The sequence below is a fragment of the Ailuropoda melanoleuca genome, chromosome 4 (genome assembly GCF_002007445.2).
Source record: "Ailuropoda melanoleuca isolate Jingjing chromosome 4, ASM200744v2, whole genome shotgun sequence".
Taxonomy (NCBI): domain Eukaryota; kingdom Metazoa; phylum Chordata; class Mammalia; order Carnivora; family Ursidae; genus Ailuropoda; species Ailuropoda melanoleuca.
The window spans coordinates 54,708,687-54,726,255 of NC_048221.1; the positions used below are offsets into that span (position 1 = coordinate 54,708,687).

Sequence of the window (17,569 nt, forward strand, 5' to 3'; positions counted from 1 at the left end):
GTCTAAGCCACAGAACATCTGTGAAATGGAAGGCTGTCGAGGATTAAATGCAGAAGAGGTTTCTTCTGTAAAGTGCCTGATCCAGGACATGCGCCCGTGAGGGGTGGCCGTGGCTATCTCGAGAGGTAGTAGCCCCAAACTTAAGAAAGAGGCAATGGAGGGAGGGAGGTGGGCAAGGGAGCTCAGAAAGACCCGTACAGTTGCCCAAGATGCAAAAGTGAACATCAGATGTGGGGGGGCTAGGCCATGACCCTGACAGGTGCCCCAAGCCATGTCCCTCTCTGCGGACAGTAGTGGAGCAGGGGAAGGGACTGCCAAGCTCGGAAGGCCTCCTGGGGGCCCGGCCCTGGCTAGGCAATTACAGGTGTTCCTGCCAAGCCCGCCCTCACACCACCTGCAAGGAGGGTTTACAGGTGCACACACTGAGGCCCCCGGAAGCTAGGTGACTCAGCCAGGGTCACACGAGGGGGTCAGGGGCTGGGATGTCCAGGCCCGCAGGCCAGAGGGCTACCTCTTCTACCAGGGACAGAGAACTGAGGTGGCCTGGCTCTGTCTCAGGTGCGAAGGGGCCCAGAGGATCAGACCTGAGGATCTGGCCGAGCGGCTTCCCTGTGCTACCAGCCAGGGAGAGAGGGTTGAGTTGGAGGGGCTGAGGTGGGGTCACTTTGATTGTATCCTAGGGCTGGCAGGGCCACATGACGGGAAGCGGGAAGCGCAGTATGATTTCAAGGGCAGCGGGGCGGGGTGCGGTCAGGGAAGAGCCCTTCGCTGATGAAGGTAGCAGCTCAGCTGTTTGCTTCCAAATGTCTTCCTGATGTCGTCAGGCCTCTTGAATCCTGCGAGAAGACCGGCAAACGGCCATTTCCCATCCACTTGAATAGAGACCCGTAACTCAAGTAGTGGCACTTAGAAGCCACAGGTCTGTTCTCCACTGGCCCTGCCCCCTAAATCCCAGGCAAGCAGCTCAGCTTACCTGGCTGGGCCCCGCAGAGGGGCTAGGACGGATGGAGGGTGCCCACAAGAGTGGCCAGACTGAGGAGGGATGCCATCAGCACCTTCTGACCCATGGCCGCCCCTCCCACCTTCCTTCACTTTTACAACAAACTATCATCCACTGTGTGGCAGGGGTTTGCAGTGAGCACTGGGGACCTAGAAACAAGGGGTGCTCTGGGGATGCAGGCTAGGACAGCTTCTTGGAGGAGGTGATCATTCCTGACCGTTTTGTCCACGTTGTCAGTCACCGAGCACCTGTCATGTGCTAGGCTTTTCAGAGCTCCTATAAGGCCACCCAGGGTTGGTAAGGGATTTTGATTCTTCTTGCATCTGACCCTGTGTCCTGACTGTGTGGTTCTGTTCTTGTAAGCCCTCCCTGAGGATCTTTCCCTCACAGCCTGGGTTAATCCGTTTGTCAACTGTTGGCGTAGTAACACCTGCATCTAATTTTTATTGTTCATTTAAAGACCACAGGAAGACAGCCTCCTTACACCTCAAGCCATGATGGTTCCCTGACTCTGTGGTTTGCTTTGTCAGAGCAGTGGGGAAGGAGCTGCGGAAAGGAAGTCAGATGACCAGTTCTTGGCCGTGCCCCGGAGTGACTTCGGGAAGTGCTCCCCTCTTGGTAGGCTGCAGGCTCCTCACCTAACGGGCAGGCAGCATTGGGTTGTGGCCACTCTCTGCAGCCCTAAAGTTTAGGATGTGCTAACATTAAAGCCTCTTTAATCTCACTGTCACAGTCCGGGTCTTGGCCAACCCAAGTAACACTGAGTTTTTATGGTTGGGACTCAACTCTGCTGGTGGCTGGTCACATGGAGCAGTGGCAGTGTCCCTGCCCTTAAGGTGCCCACAGTCTAGGTGAGTCCCCCCACCTGGGGGACAGAACACTGGGAGGGGCTTCGAAGAGAAGGTGACGTTTGGGCTGAGTCTTAAAGGTTGAGTAGGAGGTTGCCAAGCAGATGAAGAGGGTAGCCCGGCAAGTGGGAACCGACACCTCCCCCGCAGCCCGCCTGAATGTTAGACTGTGGGGTACTGTGGCCTGGGAGGCAGAACACCTGGGCCAGTGTCATTGTTTCTAGTACACACCACAGGGCACATCCCTTTATAACTCTGGGCCTCAGTTTCCCTGTCTGTAAAATGGGGGCTTGGGCTGCAGGGATGATCACAGAGCTCCCTCCCAAGCCCAGCATCCTGGCCATGCTGTAGGGATGTTTGTTCAGTGTTATGAAGAGCAACAGATGAGTGATCAACAGGCACTGAGAAGGGAGTCAAATGGGCTTTGATTGATTGATTTTCACGGCTGTCAGAAAGACATAGCCCACTCAGAGGAGAAGGAGCCCAGAGTGGCCTGAGAGGTGGCTGAAGTACTGTCTGGAATTTGAGGTCTTTGGGGACTGGCTCTGGAGGGCCTCAGAGTCTCCTACAAGATGCTAGAAGACCTCTGATCCCGTGGGTTGCCATGATTTTTATTGATTTCTTTATTGCAGTGGCTTTTTTGTTTGTTTTAAAGGTAACAAACACTTGTTTAAAATTTTTAGAACTATAAAAAGGCATAGAGTGAAAAGTCCTCTCTTCTCCTTCCCAGCCCTGTCCCAACAAGACTTCAGGCTTAGAGGGCAGAGGCCCATCCCCAGTAATCTCTGGAAACCCCAGTTTCCCTTCCCAGAGGCAACCACTGGTCCATGTTTCTTGGATCTTCTTTAAGAACTAGTGGTCCTGTGATGCTGTGTAAGCACACTAGTGGTCTACATATTTTATGGTGAATACGTATCACAATTCATTGGACTTTTAATCACAGTGCCACCTCTCAGATCCTTTCCTGTGTGTATGGTGCTGCCGCCATCTTGTTAATAGAGGACTCCACGGATGGGTGCACTGCTGTGTTTTTAACCAGTCCCCACTGAGGGACGCTGCATGCCTCCTCCTCCCTGTTCTGCTGTTACAAACAACTAATATCCTTGGACCTAAGTCTGTACACACGGGCAAGGAGCCCCGTGGGAGTCATTCCTAGCAGTGGATTGTCCCATCGTGTGGCCATCTTGTCTGAAGGTCACCTGGCCTGCCCTGTGGTTTTAATCACCAGCTTCCGCCATAACATTTGGATTCTGCTCTTCCAGATCTTGTCCACGGCGGGCCTGCTCCAGGGCGCTGGATCTGCCTGGACAGGCAGGGTAGCTGGTGCCAACATGAAACTACCTCAGAGGAGTTCAGGGTAGATGAACTTTTTCTGTGGAGGGCCAGATATAAATATTTTAGGCATTGTAAGTCATCTATGTCCATTGTAACTATTCAGCTTTGTTGTCCAAGCACAAAAGTATCTGCAGACAATACGTAAGTGAATGAGTGTGACTGTTCCAATAAAACTTTATTTTTAAAAAATTGGGCAGTGGGCCAGATTTGATTCTCAGGCCAGATTTATTCAACTGCTGAGCACCTCTGTGTCCCAGGCCCCATAGGAGGCATGGGGGATGCTGCGGAGAAGGACGCAGGCCTAACTCTGTCTGGCAATAGCAGTACAGCTCATTGGTGTGATGGGAGAGCAGGGGCAGAGTAAACCCCGGAGTGTGTGAGAGGAGTGTCTAACTTGGAGTAGGGGCTGCTTAGGGGTGGCTTTCTGGGAGAGGTGACATTGAAAGGTGAAATCCAAAGTCTTAGCCATGAGCCAGGCACAGAGGGACTTTGGGGCTCTGAAAGAAGTTTTGTATTGCTGGAGGTGTGGTGAGCATGGAGGGGGTATGACGAGCAATGAGGGCTGGAGAGGTGAACCTCAATCAGGGCACACACGCCCGGAGACAGGCTGCGTGGAGGGGCTGGTCTTCATCCTGACAGCTCTGGGAGAGGGACTGCAAAGGTTGGCCTTTGGGGGGGGCAGGGTGCTACATACATGTCTGGTGTCAGAAGACAGGGGGATGGGGTGATGAAGTTGGGTCATGACAGGTGAAACAGGCCAAGGCAAGCATCTCAGGACTGAAACCCAGCACAGTACAGTGGAACCAAACATTTTCATGACTTTCTTGAATCCTATACCCCTATATATGGGTTCCTACGCATCCCTCAAGGCCCCGCCCCAAAGTCCCTTCATCTTTGGAGCCTCTTGTGGGGCAGAGTTACAGGCCCCTTCCCCCAGATTATCATAACATCATACTGAGGGACACTTGTCACATCAGTGTCTCCCATTGAGACCTCAGATGACAGGCACAGAGTAAGCACTAATAAATGCTTACTAAATTAAATTAAACAGCAAGATGAATTCTCCAGGGTAGATGTGGTCCATGAGCCACACTTTACAGTTGAGAAAACTGAGACTCAGAAGGCTAAGCAATTTGCCCAAATGGAACAAGAATTCGGCCCAGTATAGTTGTTTTAGCAGAAAAATTGGCTTTCTCTGCCTCTCCAGGCTGGAACTTTGTTGTTTGCCTCACGATTCCCTAAATTATTAATCTGCGAGGCAGTTAACTGAGCAGAAACAAGAGGCATACTTTGTAGGAAGATAAAACAAAACAAGAGATTTAAGAGGCATTTGGTTTCCAGGGACTCCATCCTCCTGTATTCCAAATGCTAACAGGGAAATTCAACCCCCTTCTTCTAAATCCCAGCCGGAACAATGTCGCCAAGACCATCCTGGCAGGCGGCTAGGCCGTGGGCCTGGACAAGTGCCTGGAATTCTTGGAGAATCCAGGTCGTGAGGCTGTCGGTCGGAGCCTGTGTCTGGAGTGCCCCAGCAGCTGGGCTGGGGGAATTCTCTTGGCTCCATTTATTGCAGACTATTTTTAGAGGGCTGTTCAGGCTGGGGTGGGAGTTTTCCACCCCCCCCAACTGGACGATTTCAACCCTATCCTCTCCCACCTCCCCCTCCCCCCAACCAGGATGCAGAACGTGGTCACAGTCTTTGAGCAGTGTGTGTCAGAAGTCTTCTCTTTCTGGAACCCTCGTGTAGGTGCTTTTGTCCATCTTTCTGATTCTAGCCATCCTGGTGGGTATGAGGTGCTATCTCATTGTGGTTCTGATTTGCATTGCCCAGATAATTAGTAATGTTCAGCATCTTTTCATGTGTTGATTGGCCATCCATGTATCTTCTGTGGAGAAGTGTCTGTTCAGATCCTTTGGCCATTTTTTAATTGGATTATTTGCCTTTTTATTGTTGAGTTGGAAGAGTTCTTTATATGGCATGGATACTAGACCCTTATCAGATATGTGATTTGCAGATATTTTCTCCCATTCTGAGTCTTTATTTATCTTTAATGTAGCAAAGACAACATCAGAAACAGAGAGGAGAGATGTGGAGATGGGCAGTGAGGGGCACTGGATTCCTGCTTAGCCTGTTGCCTGGGAGCCCTGGTACACTAAACTGGATCTAGGGACAGCCTTTTCCTGTGCTGCAAGCTGGGCCAGCCCAGCCCTCTTCCTTCACTGTCCCCCACCGCAATCCAGTTTCCCCATCTGGGAAAGCACTCATCATTAGGCTCTTGGCACCACCTCCTCCCAGTGAAAGACTCAAAAAAGGCACAAGACGACGTTCCTGCATTCGTGGCTTCCTACTTCTTCCTGACTTCCGCGGACGTGCCAGGTTTCTGGCCCTCCAGGAGATGGACTTGCAGGTGGGGCAGGTGGGGTTTTGATTGTGTCTATGTCCGCTTGATGTCTCCCAACCACATTTCGGCATTCCACAAGTGTGGGTGCTAGGCTCTATGCCTGCCTTCATGAAGCCCAAAGACAGATAATAAACAAGTAAATATGTAAATTGAGAACAGCAAGCCATGATTTCTTTTAGTAGGGAGAAATGAGCAGCCTGGAAGAGAAGGTGAGGGAAAACCTCTTAGAGTTAACCCAGCTAAGGTGAGCCTCAGTTTCCTCTTCTGGAAAATGGGGCCACTAATAGCTCCACTTATATCACAATGTTGTCTTGAGGACCAAATGTAGGTAAAGAGCTCTCATAGCGAATCAGGATTACAGTAAGCCAGCCATGGGGGTCTGAGGTTTGTCTCTGGGTGAGGGAAGGGCAGGGTGTTGGGTGGGCTTCAGGAAAAAGAAGCTGCTTTCATCAGATCCTCACCCAAAAGTCCCTTATTGGGTGTCCCCAGCCTCAGGATAGAACCCACTTTTTTCTCTGGGGCAGGAGCATCAAACCCCCCGAGCCACACCATCCCGCGAGCAGAGGTCTCATTTTATAAACTGAGTCCAAAGTCAGGATTGGCAGAGATTGGCACCACATCAGCAGAACGGGCTACAGTTGGCTAGTTTGGGTTTTGTATTTGCTGTGCTTACACGTTGGGGAGGAAGATGTGTATATTTGGGGACTCTGTTTTGGAGGGAGTGCGCAGCCCTCCCAGAAAAGGGCCTAGCTTGCGGGTACAGGGAATGCTGCTACTTGAGAGCGGGAGTCGGCAGCGCTCGGCGGGGCCTGGGTCCCGGGCGCTCGACCCCGTCAACTCCCGCGGTGGCCGCCATGTGGTGCCTGCACTGCAACTCCGAGCGGACCCAGTCGCTGCTGGAGCTGGAGCTTGACAGCGGGTAAGGGCCCCAGGCGGGGCCGGGAGCGGGAGGGTGGGGGAGTGGGCGCCGGGGCTCGGGCGAGAGGGCCTGGGGAGAGGCTGCACGGAAATGGGCTGGCGGGGCAGGGTGCCAGCAGAACCTCCGCCGTTGCACAGTTGCGTGTAGTATGTTGTGGGTTTGTGAGAGAGCCGCGTCCTGTGTTGTTGTGCAGTGGTTTGTTAGAGCCTGCCAGGGCTGTAAGTGTAAGTGTGTGCCAGAGAGGCTGCGGGGCTGGGTGTGCCGGAGTGCGTGAGACTGTCAGGATGTGTGTGAGAGAGGGAGGAGGACTGAGAGTGTGGAGTGTGGCTGTAATAGTATGTGTGCAGCCTGACCCAGGACCTGAGTTTGTGCGTGTGAGAATAAGAGATGCTGTCAGGAAAGGAGTGTTGTGTGCGCGTGCGTGCACGTGCATGCTCGCTCCCGAGTGACTGTCGGGATGGGAGCTTGTGTGTGGGTGAGTTTCTGTGGGAGAAACCGATGGGAGTGGGTATCCGGTGCCAAGTTCGAGCCAGTGGACTGGAGTTTGTGAGTCGGAGTGTGGCCGGCCGGTGTCTGTGCTTGCGTCTGGTTGAGGAAGGTTGAGGCTGCCAGGGAGTCTGCCTGTGGGCCTAGTTGTGCGAGCCCCTGGGCCTATATCCAGGGTTACGAGTCAGCTCTGTCAGGGAGACCCTGGGCAAGTGTGTGTGGGGATGAGGGATTCGTTCATGGGCTGTGCGCAGGTGGTCCAGGTGTGCTTTGGGGGTGGGAGGAACCTAGGAGTTTGCTGGGGAGCTTGGAGCCCTGGGGAGGTGGAGATCCTTTGGCTGCTGCTGTTGTGTTGAGTGCGGCTGTGTGGGGTCTGCTGGTGTGATAGGGTGTATGCGTGTTTTTAATGTGCCTGGTGGAGTCAGGGCTGGAGTCTTGAAGGGGGGGAAAGAACGTGCGTCCCAGAGACCAACCTTTTCTGCTTTGGGCCTGTGGGTGGCTGCCTGAGTGTCCAAGGGCCCGTATTTATGGAGAGAGAGTGTGTATGTGCTGGGAATATCGATTTTCTTGCTCTGCTCGCCAGCACAGCTGCCCCCTGAGCTGTCTGCAGGCCCCTTGGAGGAGCCAGGCTGTGGGGCGGAGAAGATTTGTTGACAAGCTGACTTGGCTTGTGTCGGGCCCCCTGAGGGTTGGGGGGAAGCCCACCTGCAGCCGTTTGATCTCTGAGTTCAAATATTCTGCAGCGTGTGTCTGGCAGTTGCACTGAGAACAAGCGTATGTTCCCCTCTGCCCCCTCCTCGCCTCAGGGACCTGAGACTCTGGGCCTGAGGCTCCATGTGGGGTTGTGGGGGTGCGGTTCCCAAGAACCCGTCACTTCTTGTGTCTGGGGCGGAGGCTGGGCAAGCTGCAGCTGCAGGGCCAGCTGTCTGGAACCAGTGGCATCAGTCCGAGAACGGGGGTCACGATATTCATATCGCACACATGCTACTGTCTTACGCAGCTGTCCCACCCAGTATCGCATTCTTGTCCTTGTGGTTCCGGCCTCCCCATATCGCAGGAGAGCAAACTGAGGCTGAGTGTTAAGTCTTGTCAGCACCAAGGCTCTGCGGTTTATGGAGTACCTGCTCTGAACATTCCCTTTCTAGGCACTGGGACATAGCAGTGAGCAAAACTCAGAGTGTTTGTCCTGGGGCCAGCAGTCGCGGGGACACAGTGGGGACACAGTCGTCATGTTCTGCAGGCTACGTCTCTTCTCGCGCTCCCAGCTGAGAGAGACTGAGGGGTGTCCCTGGCGCCCCTCCATTAGGACCTCTCCAGTATCACCCTTCCAGGGATATTGGGATGTCCGTAGTCACCACTTTGGCATGTTTCTCAGTCCTGCATCCCTTCTTATTGGAAGTCCTTCTTTGTGTCTACTCTAAATCTTCTAGCTGCAGGGAAGCCTGCCTGAGTCCTTTTGTTGTCAGGGTTGGTGATGAACAGCTGCTCCCCCGATCTCAGAGCAAGACCAGGTGTCCTGGAGATTGAGTAGCCCCGCTCCGGCACAACCCGAAGTTCACCCTTCAGCCTCACATTTGCTCCGGAGTGCCTGGTATGTGGTTCTGAAGAAAGGTGGGGGAGGGGAGTGGAGAATCCACCCAGTTCCTGGCCTGTGGAGGCTTTGCCAGCCACTCCTTGGCCTGGCCAGCTTGTCCCCCACCCAGAGTCCTCCCAGCTGGCCATCTCTCCCTCTCTAAACCCAAGAAGGATCCAGCATACCCCAGAGACCTCAGGAGACCCCCAGTCTGTAGCCGGTCCAAGATAACCCCCTCCAGGCCCAGCCACGCCACCCTGTAAGCACAGGCTTCTCCCTGACAGCATGCATGACACCTTTGCATGGCAGCACCGTGATGCTTTGCTGTTTGAGACTCGCAGCAGCCAGGTCTCTCCGTAGCCTCCCTTTCTAAATGGGCAGGTTAAGATAGGGAATCCAGTGACCTGACCAGGCTGTTACAAGGGGAGCCTGGAGTCAAACCCAGATGTTCTGTTGGAGGGCCTCTGAAGGGCCCCTGCCAGCCCTGCCAGGATTTTCAGGCTTTTGCTCAAGGAAGTCGGACTATGAACTAGCTGTGCTAATATTTACACAGCCTCAGTTCAAAAACATGGACAGGACTGACAGCTGCACAGTCAACCTGTGTGATGACTGGGCAAATAGGTGTTTCTGGAAGGGATTGAACAGGACTGCCCGGGCTCCAGGAGCTCAGGATATATGTGTCTGTGTGCACACGTGTGTGCGGGTATCACCTGGCCGGACTCTGTGGAACGAGGGATCTTGATTTGCCAGGAGAATCTGTGAGGCCAGAGCAGCTCAGGGCATCAGCAAAGAAGGGCTCAGGGAGGCAGAGACTTCGCTTTAAATCCCAGCTCAGCTTTGTGACGTTATGCAAGTTACCATGTCCCTCTGAGCCTCAGTTTCCCCCTCCGTGGAAGGGAATGGTACCCTGCTTCACAGAGATGCTTGAGGATGTGTCTGACAGCCCTCGCACTGCTGGCCAGCCCCAGGCCTCCAGGCCGAGCCGCGATTGTCCAAGTCAGCACTCTGCTCTTCCCGCTGCCAGTGACCCATGGGATTTTCTTCCTTCCCCTTTTGTAAATTTCCTCTGAATTGTGATGACGCGTGGAATATCTGCCCAGTGGGCTTGCAGCGGGCCGGAGGCTGGGGAGAGCTCCGCAGAGGTGGCCCAGGTCCCCTGTGAAAGCGTGTGTGTTTGTGCCATGGGAGAGGATGCTCAAAGGCTGTTGGATGTGATTTATCATTTGTCCTCAAAAGCAAATCATAGTGACTTTAAAGGCCATTAAGGCTCTTGAAGAATTAATTGGTGCAGCCTTAGAGAATCTGGCCGCTCCTGCTGCCTGAGCTGCCGCCAAGGAGCAATGGATGGTGATTATGCTGCCACCTGGACCTGCCACTCTGCTGGCTGCTGTGGCTATCCCCCTAGTTGGGCAAGTGCCCCCTTTAAGCCCTGGGGCCTGTGTGCTCTGACGCCTGCCCAGCACAGCGCCCAGCATCAGTGAGTGACCGCACCCACGGACACATGCGTGCTCTCCTGGGCTTGGGGGGACTTTGTTCTCAGGAGCGATGTGTACCCGTTGCTGCCCTTCCTGCGTTCCTTCCTTCACTCACTAGCTACTGATCACCCACTTCGTGCCTGGCCCTGGGCTAGATGTAGAGGAACCAAGGTTAATAATGCAAAACCGTGTATCACAGATCCCAGACAGGCCTCAGGTCGCACAAAGCCTACACTGCCTGTTCCCAGCTGTGTGGCCTCCCCTGTCTGAGCCTTGATTTTCTCATCCATGAAATGGGGCTAAGAAATACCTCCCCGGAGGGGATATGCAGCTTTGCCTGGTGACTCACACCTTTTAGATGCCCAGCAAACCGTAGCCGGTAGCCAGCAACACCAGTATCATCGCCACCACTTCTCATGAGAAGTGACTTCTGAGTTAAAAGTGGTTCCTCACGGTCTTCTGTTTTGCTGGTTTCTGGAGCTACGTGGCTTTTTGTGAGATCTCTTGTCCTTGAGGGGCTAAGACACAGTCCCAGCTGCTCTGACTTGAATATCCTTTTATGCTTTATTTGAACGTAGCTGTGGCTTCCCTCTTCCTTGATGGAAAGGGTCATTCTTTCCATTTTATTTCCTTGCTTTTTGCCTTCCTAACATGGTGACCGTTTAATCTGAACTGAAGGCCCAGATGTAGAGCCATGGCAAGAGTCCCCTCCTTGTTTGTCTGGATGGGGAAACTATGACCACATTTGTTTTTTCCTCTTTGTTCAAAGGTCAGTATAATAATAGTAATCGCAGTGGTTGCCATTCAGCTCTGCGCAAAGTATTTAATTCTCAAAGCGATCTGTGAGTAAGGGCTTCTGTCCCCACTTGGGGAACAGTTGGGGGATGGTTATGTGACTTGCCCAGGGTCACTGGCCAGTAAGTCTCAGAGCTGGGACTTAAACTCAGTCCACCTGGCTCTGGGGTCTACACTTTTCATAGCCAGGCTGTGCCTCCTCTGGGATTAAATAATCTTTAGCAAAATCTGTCACCATCATAAATGCAGGCTTTGTGTCTTTCCCAAGCCATGGAACAGGTGTCTGGTATCCCCTGGTGTCAGCATTTCCAAAATGTTTCCAAACGTCCCAGCCTTGGGCTGGTTTGAGGACCACACTCTGGACTCTCCTAGTGTCTTGCCAGACCCCACAGACCCCAAGAGCTGCTTCCCCATAATCTCTGGCCAGATTCTGAGATAGTGCCCTTTGGCCCCGAGGACTTGCTCATTCTGAGGGTAGCACACTTGCCCCAGGCCAGCCTCAGCACGGACAAAAGCCAACCATCCCAGACTCTCTGCAGGACCAGTGCAAACACAACCAGCTTCTGCATGGGGAGGAAACCCAAGGCCAGGGCCTTTGACGTCATTAGAGGACACACATGTGTGTGGGCTGCTGAACTTGCTCCCATGAGAGAGGAGAAGGACTGTTAATGAACTGGAAAAGTTGGAGGAGTCCCCAGCTACGAGGCAGCCTCCTCATTCAGGTTCCCCAAAATCGCCTGTTGGCTGAGTTGGTCCATGTCTGTCCACCAACATGAATCCTTTCGCCCCAGTGGCTGTTTTAAAAGATGGAAGCAAACGGTGTTTGCTTTTCTGTTTCTGGCCGAGAGGCTAAGCTAGGTGGTGCAAGAGTGAAATGCGTTAGTACATGTGAAACATTTAAAACGGCGCCTTATTGTGTTATAGTAAGTACTCAATCAATGTTAATTATAATCACTGTCGTTACTATTTATCCTAATAATTACTAAGCTTGGAAGGTCTCTCCCTCCAGAGACCTGAGAAGAGTTCGCTCTAACGGGCTGTTGGCATTCAGCCTCCCTAGAAGCCCTGGCATCCGTCACCTCCTCCCATCCCCTTTCTGGGCCTCAGTTTACCTTCTGTGAAGGGGGTGAGCTTGGTGACACTTATGGTCATTTGCTGAGGGAGGGTGTTTGACCCAGTGTTGGCAGGGGGTGGGGGGTGGATTCTGTGGCCAGCCTGTCTGTAACCCTAACCCCAGCTCTGCTCCTCACACTCTTGAGCTTGTTCCTTGGCTTTCTGTGCCTCAGTTTCCCCATTTGTAAACCGTGGGTGAGAGGAGGCGCTCATGGAGTTGTTGTTAATCCACGTGAAGTGCTTAAAGGGCACACAGTTAATACCTGAGAGGTGGTAGCTTTTAGCTGTGACATCAGGGCTGCCGAGTCCAATTGCGCTGAAACTGGACCCCATGGTACTGTTCAGGACAGACGTGTTGCTAGACGGGAATGCATCACCTCTCCTTCTGGCCACAGATGAGGCCAGTGGTAAGAGCAAGAAGGAACAAGAGGGGTGGGTAGTTGGGGGGAGCCATGCGAGGATAGGGTGCTGCTCACGTGCGGGGTGGTAGAAACCGGGAGCGAGATGGGTCACAGACTTGGTGACAAGTGACTAAAGCCCATAGTCTTGTGCCTGTGCTTGCAGCCTGCTAAGAGAGGATGGTCCAGAGTGCTTTGGAAATCGCTTTGCCCATAGATTGGAAAAATTGCAAAATAAGGTGACTTGGCCCTCAGCCAGAGTGAAGATTTCTTAGGACAGGCAAATGGCCTGTGCCGAGAGTGATGGAGAGACCCCCTGGGGACACTTGAGGAGTGGGGACATTGAGGCTGGTGCCCCAGCCCTGTGGCCCTGAGATGGGGCAGGGTGGTAATGCCTCTGGAGTTCTCAGCTGGTAGCCTGTGCTGAGCTCTGGTACTTTGGGCAACTCTGGCATCCTGGTCCCACCTGGTCCCACCTGCTTCCAGTGCCTCGTGGGGCTAAGAACTCCAGAGCCTGGCCTAGGGACCCTCACAGTGCTGCTCTGCCCTCCCCCACCTGGTCCAGCCACCAGACAGGCAGCTGGCTGCAGTGGAAAGACGGTGGCATTTGGGCTGGAGAAACTAGGCATGAGTCCCACTTCTGCCCCTCTCTGAATGAGTGGCCTGGGCAACGTGGCCCCCCTCTGCGAGCCTTATCTGTCAAGTAGGGATGGTGGAGGGAGAGGCGGTTGTGGGTAATAGACACAGCAGGTGCCTACTACGTCCTGGCAGAAAGGGGAAAGGGTTCAGCTGGCTTTGGGCGAAGCCACGACTGTTTTTGATGGGTCTAGAGTTGGCACGGGTATGATACTGGAACTGGAACAGGCTACAGAATAAAAATGATAATATCTGACACTTGCATGGCCTTCGAATTTTACACACACTTACCTTATTTGAACCTGCCCAGAGACTTACAACGTTGTTGGTGTTATTCCCACTTTACAGACAAGGAAACTAAGGCAAACATGAAAATCATGTCCGAGCTCTGCAGAAAGTAGATTTGGTATTCTGGTTAATGTATCTCTCCTGCTCCCTGATATTGCTGGGGCAGTGGGGGGCTTGGGCCTTAGAATGGAGGGTGAAGCAGGGGCAGAAAGGTAGAGGAGTGGGAGAGGACCTGCAGGACCCCACCAGGCGCCAGCCCTCGGATGGGCACAGAGGTGCCTTGCTTGTCATTTGGCAGAGAGGACAGAGGACACCCTTGGGAACTCTGGCAAGTGGACTTGAATCCCAGAAATGGTGTTTGCCAGCCCCAGGAAGTCATCTAGGTGTAAGAACTGTCCTCCACATTTCCTGAGATGCTTTTCCACGGAGAACACGAGAAAGAAGGAGCTAGAACAGTGCCGGGCTTGTAGGTGTTCAGTAAATGCCGGTTGTCTCTATGGTTCTTATCAATTGCTATCAACTACGGTTGTTGTGCCTGCCGTGATTTCCCTGGATAGGCCCTGGACTGGACCCCGAAGTGCAGTGAGTCCCGTGCGGGGGGGTTGGAGAGGAAGTGTTTGGGGAAGCAGCTCTTTCCTCTGCTGTTAACAGAGGAGGAAGAGGAGGGGGAGGTGCGGCCACACAAACTCCAATTCTCCGTTCCTTTGGGGCCATTGACTTTTCTAAGAGCCATCATTTAAATGGGCAGGGTTTGGGATTTTGTTTTTGTTTTCCTACTTGATAAAAAACGGCAAAATGACCCCGGAAGGCCTTGAGGAAGGTAATGGATTCTTAGCACTATTTTGAACTTTTCCTTATGCAATCTTTTAACTTTATACAGAAGTAGAAAGAATGGTAGGATGACCCCCATGGGCAATTGTATTTCGTTGCTCCCAGATTATTTCTAAGCACATACCAGACATTTTGATGTTTTTAATCAGGGACCTGTCCTGTGGAGGTGGAGATGTCGAGTGCCTGGGGGTGGGTTCCTGGGAGAGAGCCGTAAAGTTCCCTAAACAGCCCTTGGCTGTGTTGGCCTAACTGAGGAACCCGGAGCCTGGTCCGGCTTTAGCCCTGAAGACCAGATGATGCCTGCTGCATAGAGGGAAGTGTGTGTTGGAGGCCCTGTGTCTGCAGGTGGCCAGGGGAGGCCAGGCCCGCGCATCCCCCTCAGGCAGGGCTCTCCTGGGGGCAGGGCTTGCGTCAGGTCAGAAGTGCCCAAGGTGTCTGCCTTTATGCCTTGGCTCCCTGGGCAGGACTGGGGCTCTCTGCCGAGTGTCCCCACAGGCCCTGCCTCTACTGCCCTCATTGCCCCTTGCCTGGTGGTAGAGTCGGGCAGTGGCACCTGCCTTTGCTCCAAGACAGGTTGGCGCCTTACCTCACTTGGCCTCTGCACACTCTGAGCGCTCTTCTCTGGCTTAAGAGACCAGGTCCTCCCGGGTTCCTCCCACCACTCCATGGCAGCACCGAGGTTCCCTAAGCCTCGGCCAAGGCCCTCTTTTCTTCTCACCACACGGTCTCGTGCACCCTGCAGCTTCTAATGGTGCCACTTTTGGAGCCTGGCACATAACAGGTCCTCAGTAAATTTTAGTTGCAATAGCTGTGCTAGTTGCAATAATATTCTAATATATTCTTAGGGATGTATTGTTACTACCCCTGAGTCCCACCCCAGTCCTGCTCTGAGCAGTGACCATGCCCTGTCCGCTCACCCCTCACTGTCCTCAGGTGCAGAGGCTGGGGTTGGTCAGATGGTCCCGTGCCTACCTTCTGAACGAAGGGTTTTTTCCCACTGTTGCATGTTCATAGCCTTATACCCCTCCCTTCATCCCTGGGGCCACTGTGCACTGTGGGGAGCAACGGTCCTATGTTGTGATAGTAACAACAGCTACCCTGAGCCCTCTGGGTGGCAGGCCCCAGGCCGAGGATTTCTGTCTGTATTATCGGTTGACCGTGAGGTAGACAATACCTCCATTTGATGGCTGAGAAACGGAGACACAGAGAAGCCAAGTCGCTTACCCAAGGCCACACAGCCCCTCCAGTCTATGGGGGAAGGGCTGTGTGCCGAAGCTGCAGGTGCGGGAGGTCGAGGCAGGGTGGCATCCCCTACCCTGAGCCTCCGTCCTTCCCCCAGACCCTTTCTGCGTGCCTGCTGTGGTACGGGGTGCCAACGAGGCCAGTGCGGGGAAGGCTGCGGCGCTGCGGGTTTAGGTCCCGAGAGGGCAGGAGGAGGTGGGGGGCTTTCCCCGCAGAGGGCAGAGCGTGTAGAAGGTGAGGTGTGAGGTGCTTGGCCCAGTGCCTTGGTCAGCCTGCCCTCTCCTCGTCCCGTGTGGGAGGTGTGCGCGCCCTGGTAGGTTACCTGGCCCCTCCGTACCTCAGTTTCTCCATCCACAGAATGGGGAGAGGATTCTGCATCTGCCTCAAATGGTGGTTGTCTGCAACACCCAGAGGGAGCCCCAATGTAAACTCTGGACTCGGGGTGATCTGTTGTGTCAGCAGAGGTCCGTAGATTAACAAGTGCACTGTGGTAGGGGGTGGGGGGTGTTGAGAATGGGAGAGGTTATGTGGGGGGGCACAGAGAATATGCGAAATCTCTACTTTCTGCTCAGTTTTTCTGGGAACCTACAACTGCTTTCAAAAATTAAGATCTGTTTTAAAAAGTCGTTATAGGGCGCTAGGAGTTCTTTCGGTGCGAAGCGCTCAAAGCGTCTGTTGTCGTAGTGATGGTGTTCTTTGCACATCATCAGTTCATCCAGTATTTCATTCAATCACCTCATACGTGGTTTTGAACCCCTGGGGGCAGAGACGCTAAAACGTGCCCCCTCCTGGGGTGAGCTCACAGTTGGGCAGTGAAGTCCTGTGGGCTCTCGTGGGCCCCGCTCCCTCTGCCGTGGGTACCAAGTGTCTTGGGGAGGGGAGCAGTGCACATTGCCATGGGTTAGAAGTCACAGCCCCATACGGCTGCGGCATGGGGGGTGGAGGGGTCAGCGGGATGGACTGCAGGCTGGGGGGTGGGCAGGGAGCCTGTGGGAGGGGAATGTCGGCGCCTCGCTCAGAGGTTTGGACCATGACAAAGATTTAATGCCATGAAAGATGTGAACGATTTGCATTTTAGAAAGTGCTTTCTGGCAGTTGAGGGTGGGTGAGTGCAGTCCCCCCCCGCCTTGCGGACACCTTAGTGTTGGTGCAGGTCTGGGGTGAGACTGGAGAGCTGGGCCCAAGGTTGTCCCAGGCTCCGAGAGGCCCGCACGCCTGGCCCTGGCCGGCAGGGTGGGCCAGAGGCAGCGAGGCCAGCGCAACGGGCATCTTCATCCTCTGCCCACACTCTGTCCCGGAGCCAGCCTCCCCAGCCTGTGCCTCCCGCCCGGCACTCCCAAAGCGTCCCTGGGGCCCAGCCCAGCCCTGTCTGCTGGAGCCTGCCACAGAGAGCTGCTTTATTTGAGTCCATTTTGCACGTATGGAAATAACTAGAGGCCTCTGTATTTAATTTGGCTCAGCCAGGAAGATTTTTGTGTGTGTGTATTCTGAAAAATCTTTCTGAGTGAGCCCCGGAGTTGGAAGCTCCGTCGTCCTTATGCAGTCAAAACCAACAAGCACCGCCCTGGCTTAGCTGGGGGTGATGGTCTGGCAGAGAGTGGGCTGTAGGAAGTGGCCAAAAAAAAAAAAACCTCAGAAAGGGAAGAGAGTGATGCCGTACACAGATGAGATCATGGTCAGGGAAGCTGTTTTGTAAACTTTGTTGCTTGAGGCCAGGTAAGTAGTGGGTAGGACGAAAGGGAAGGGGCTTCCGAAAGTATAAAGCTCCATACAGATCCACAGGAGACGTTTCTGGTTTCCCAAGCAGACAGTACCGAGTTTGGTGATGGGCTGGAGAACACTCACCCCGAGCCCCTCTTTTTGGCCTTGGCAATCCAGCAGAGTCTCTCCAGTGAGCCCTTCTCTGATCAGCGGTGTGTGGTCCACAGCAGAGACGCCCCATGCGTCTACAAGGGGGTCTGCAGTTGGCGAAGGCTATCTCCCTCCCACCCCCCACCGATTCCCACATTTCTGTTGTGCAAATGGGGCAGGACAATGATACCCACTACAAAGAGGAGACAGCCGGAAGCCCAGAGAGGTGAGGTAACTTGCCCCAGGTCACTCGGCCCGGAAGTGGGGACCAGGTCCCGTCCTGGTCCAATCTCCTGCCCGAGCTTTCCCACGCTCTGTGGGCGCATCTGGAGCCACAGGGACATCGTTCCAGATACAGAGACGGGCAGAGGGGGCTG

The 17,569-nt window shown here is 53.9% G+C and overlaps 1 protein-coding gene across 5 annotated transcripts in view; it reads left to right on the forward strand.

Annotated features, from left to right (window-relative positions):
* The window catches only part of IQSEC1 (IQ motif and Sec7 domain ArfGEF 1), a 170,104-nt gene that overhangs the window by 91,711 nt on the left and 60,824 nt on the right, over positions 1-17,569 (forward strand). For 2 of the 5 annotated variants that reach the window (XM_034658852.1, XM_034658857.1), the window contains exon 1: positions 6,373-6,504. The exons of the other annotated variants lie outside the window; for them this stretch is intronic. In XM_034658852.1, the coding sequence (XP_034514743.1) occupies positions 6,440-6,504 (65 nt within the window). In that variant the 5' untranslated portion in view covers positions 6,373-6,439. Of the gene's footprint in view, positions 1-6,372; positions 6,505-17,569 lie in introns of those variants that run through there. 5 annotated transcript variants of the gene reach the window in all.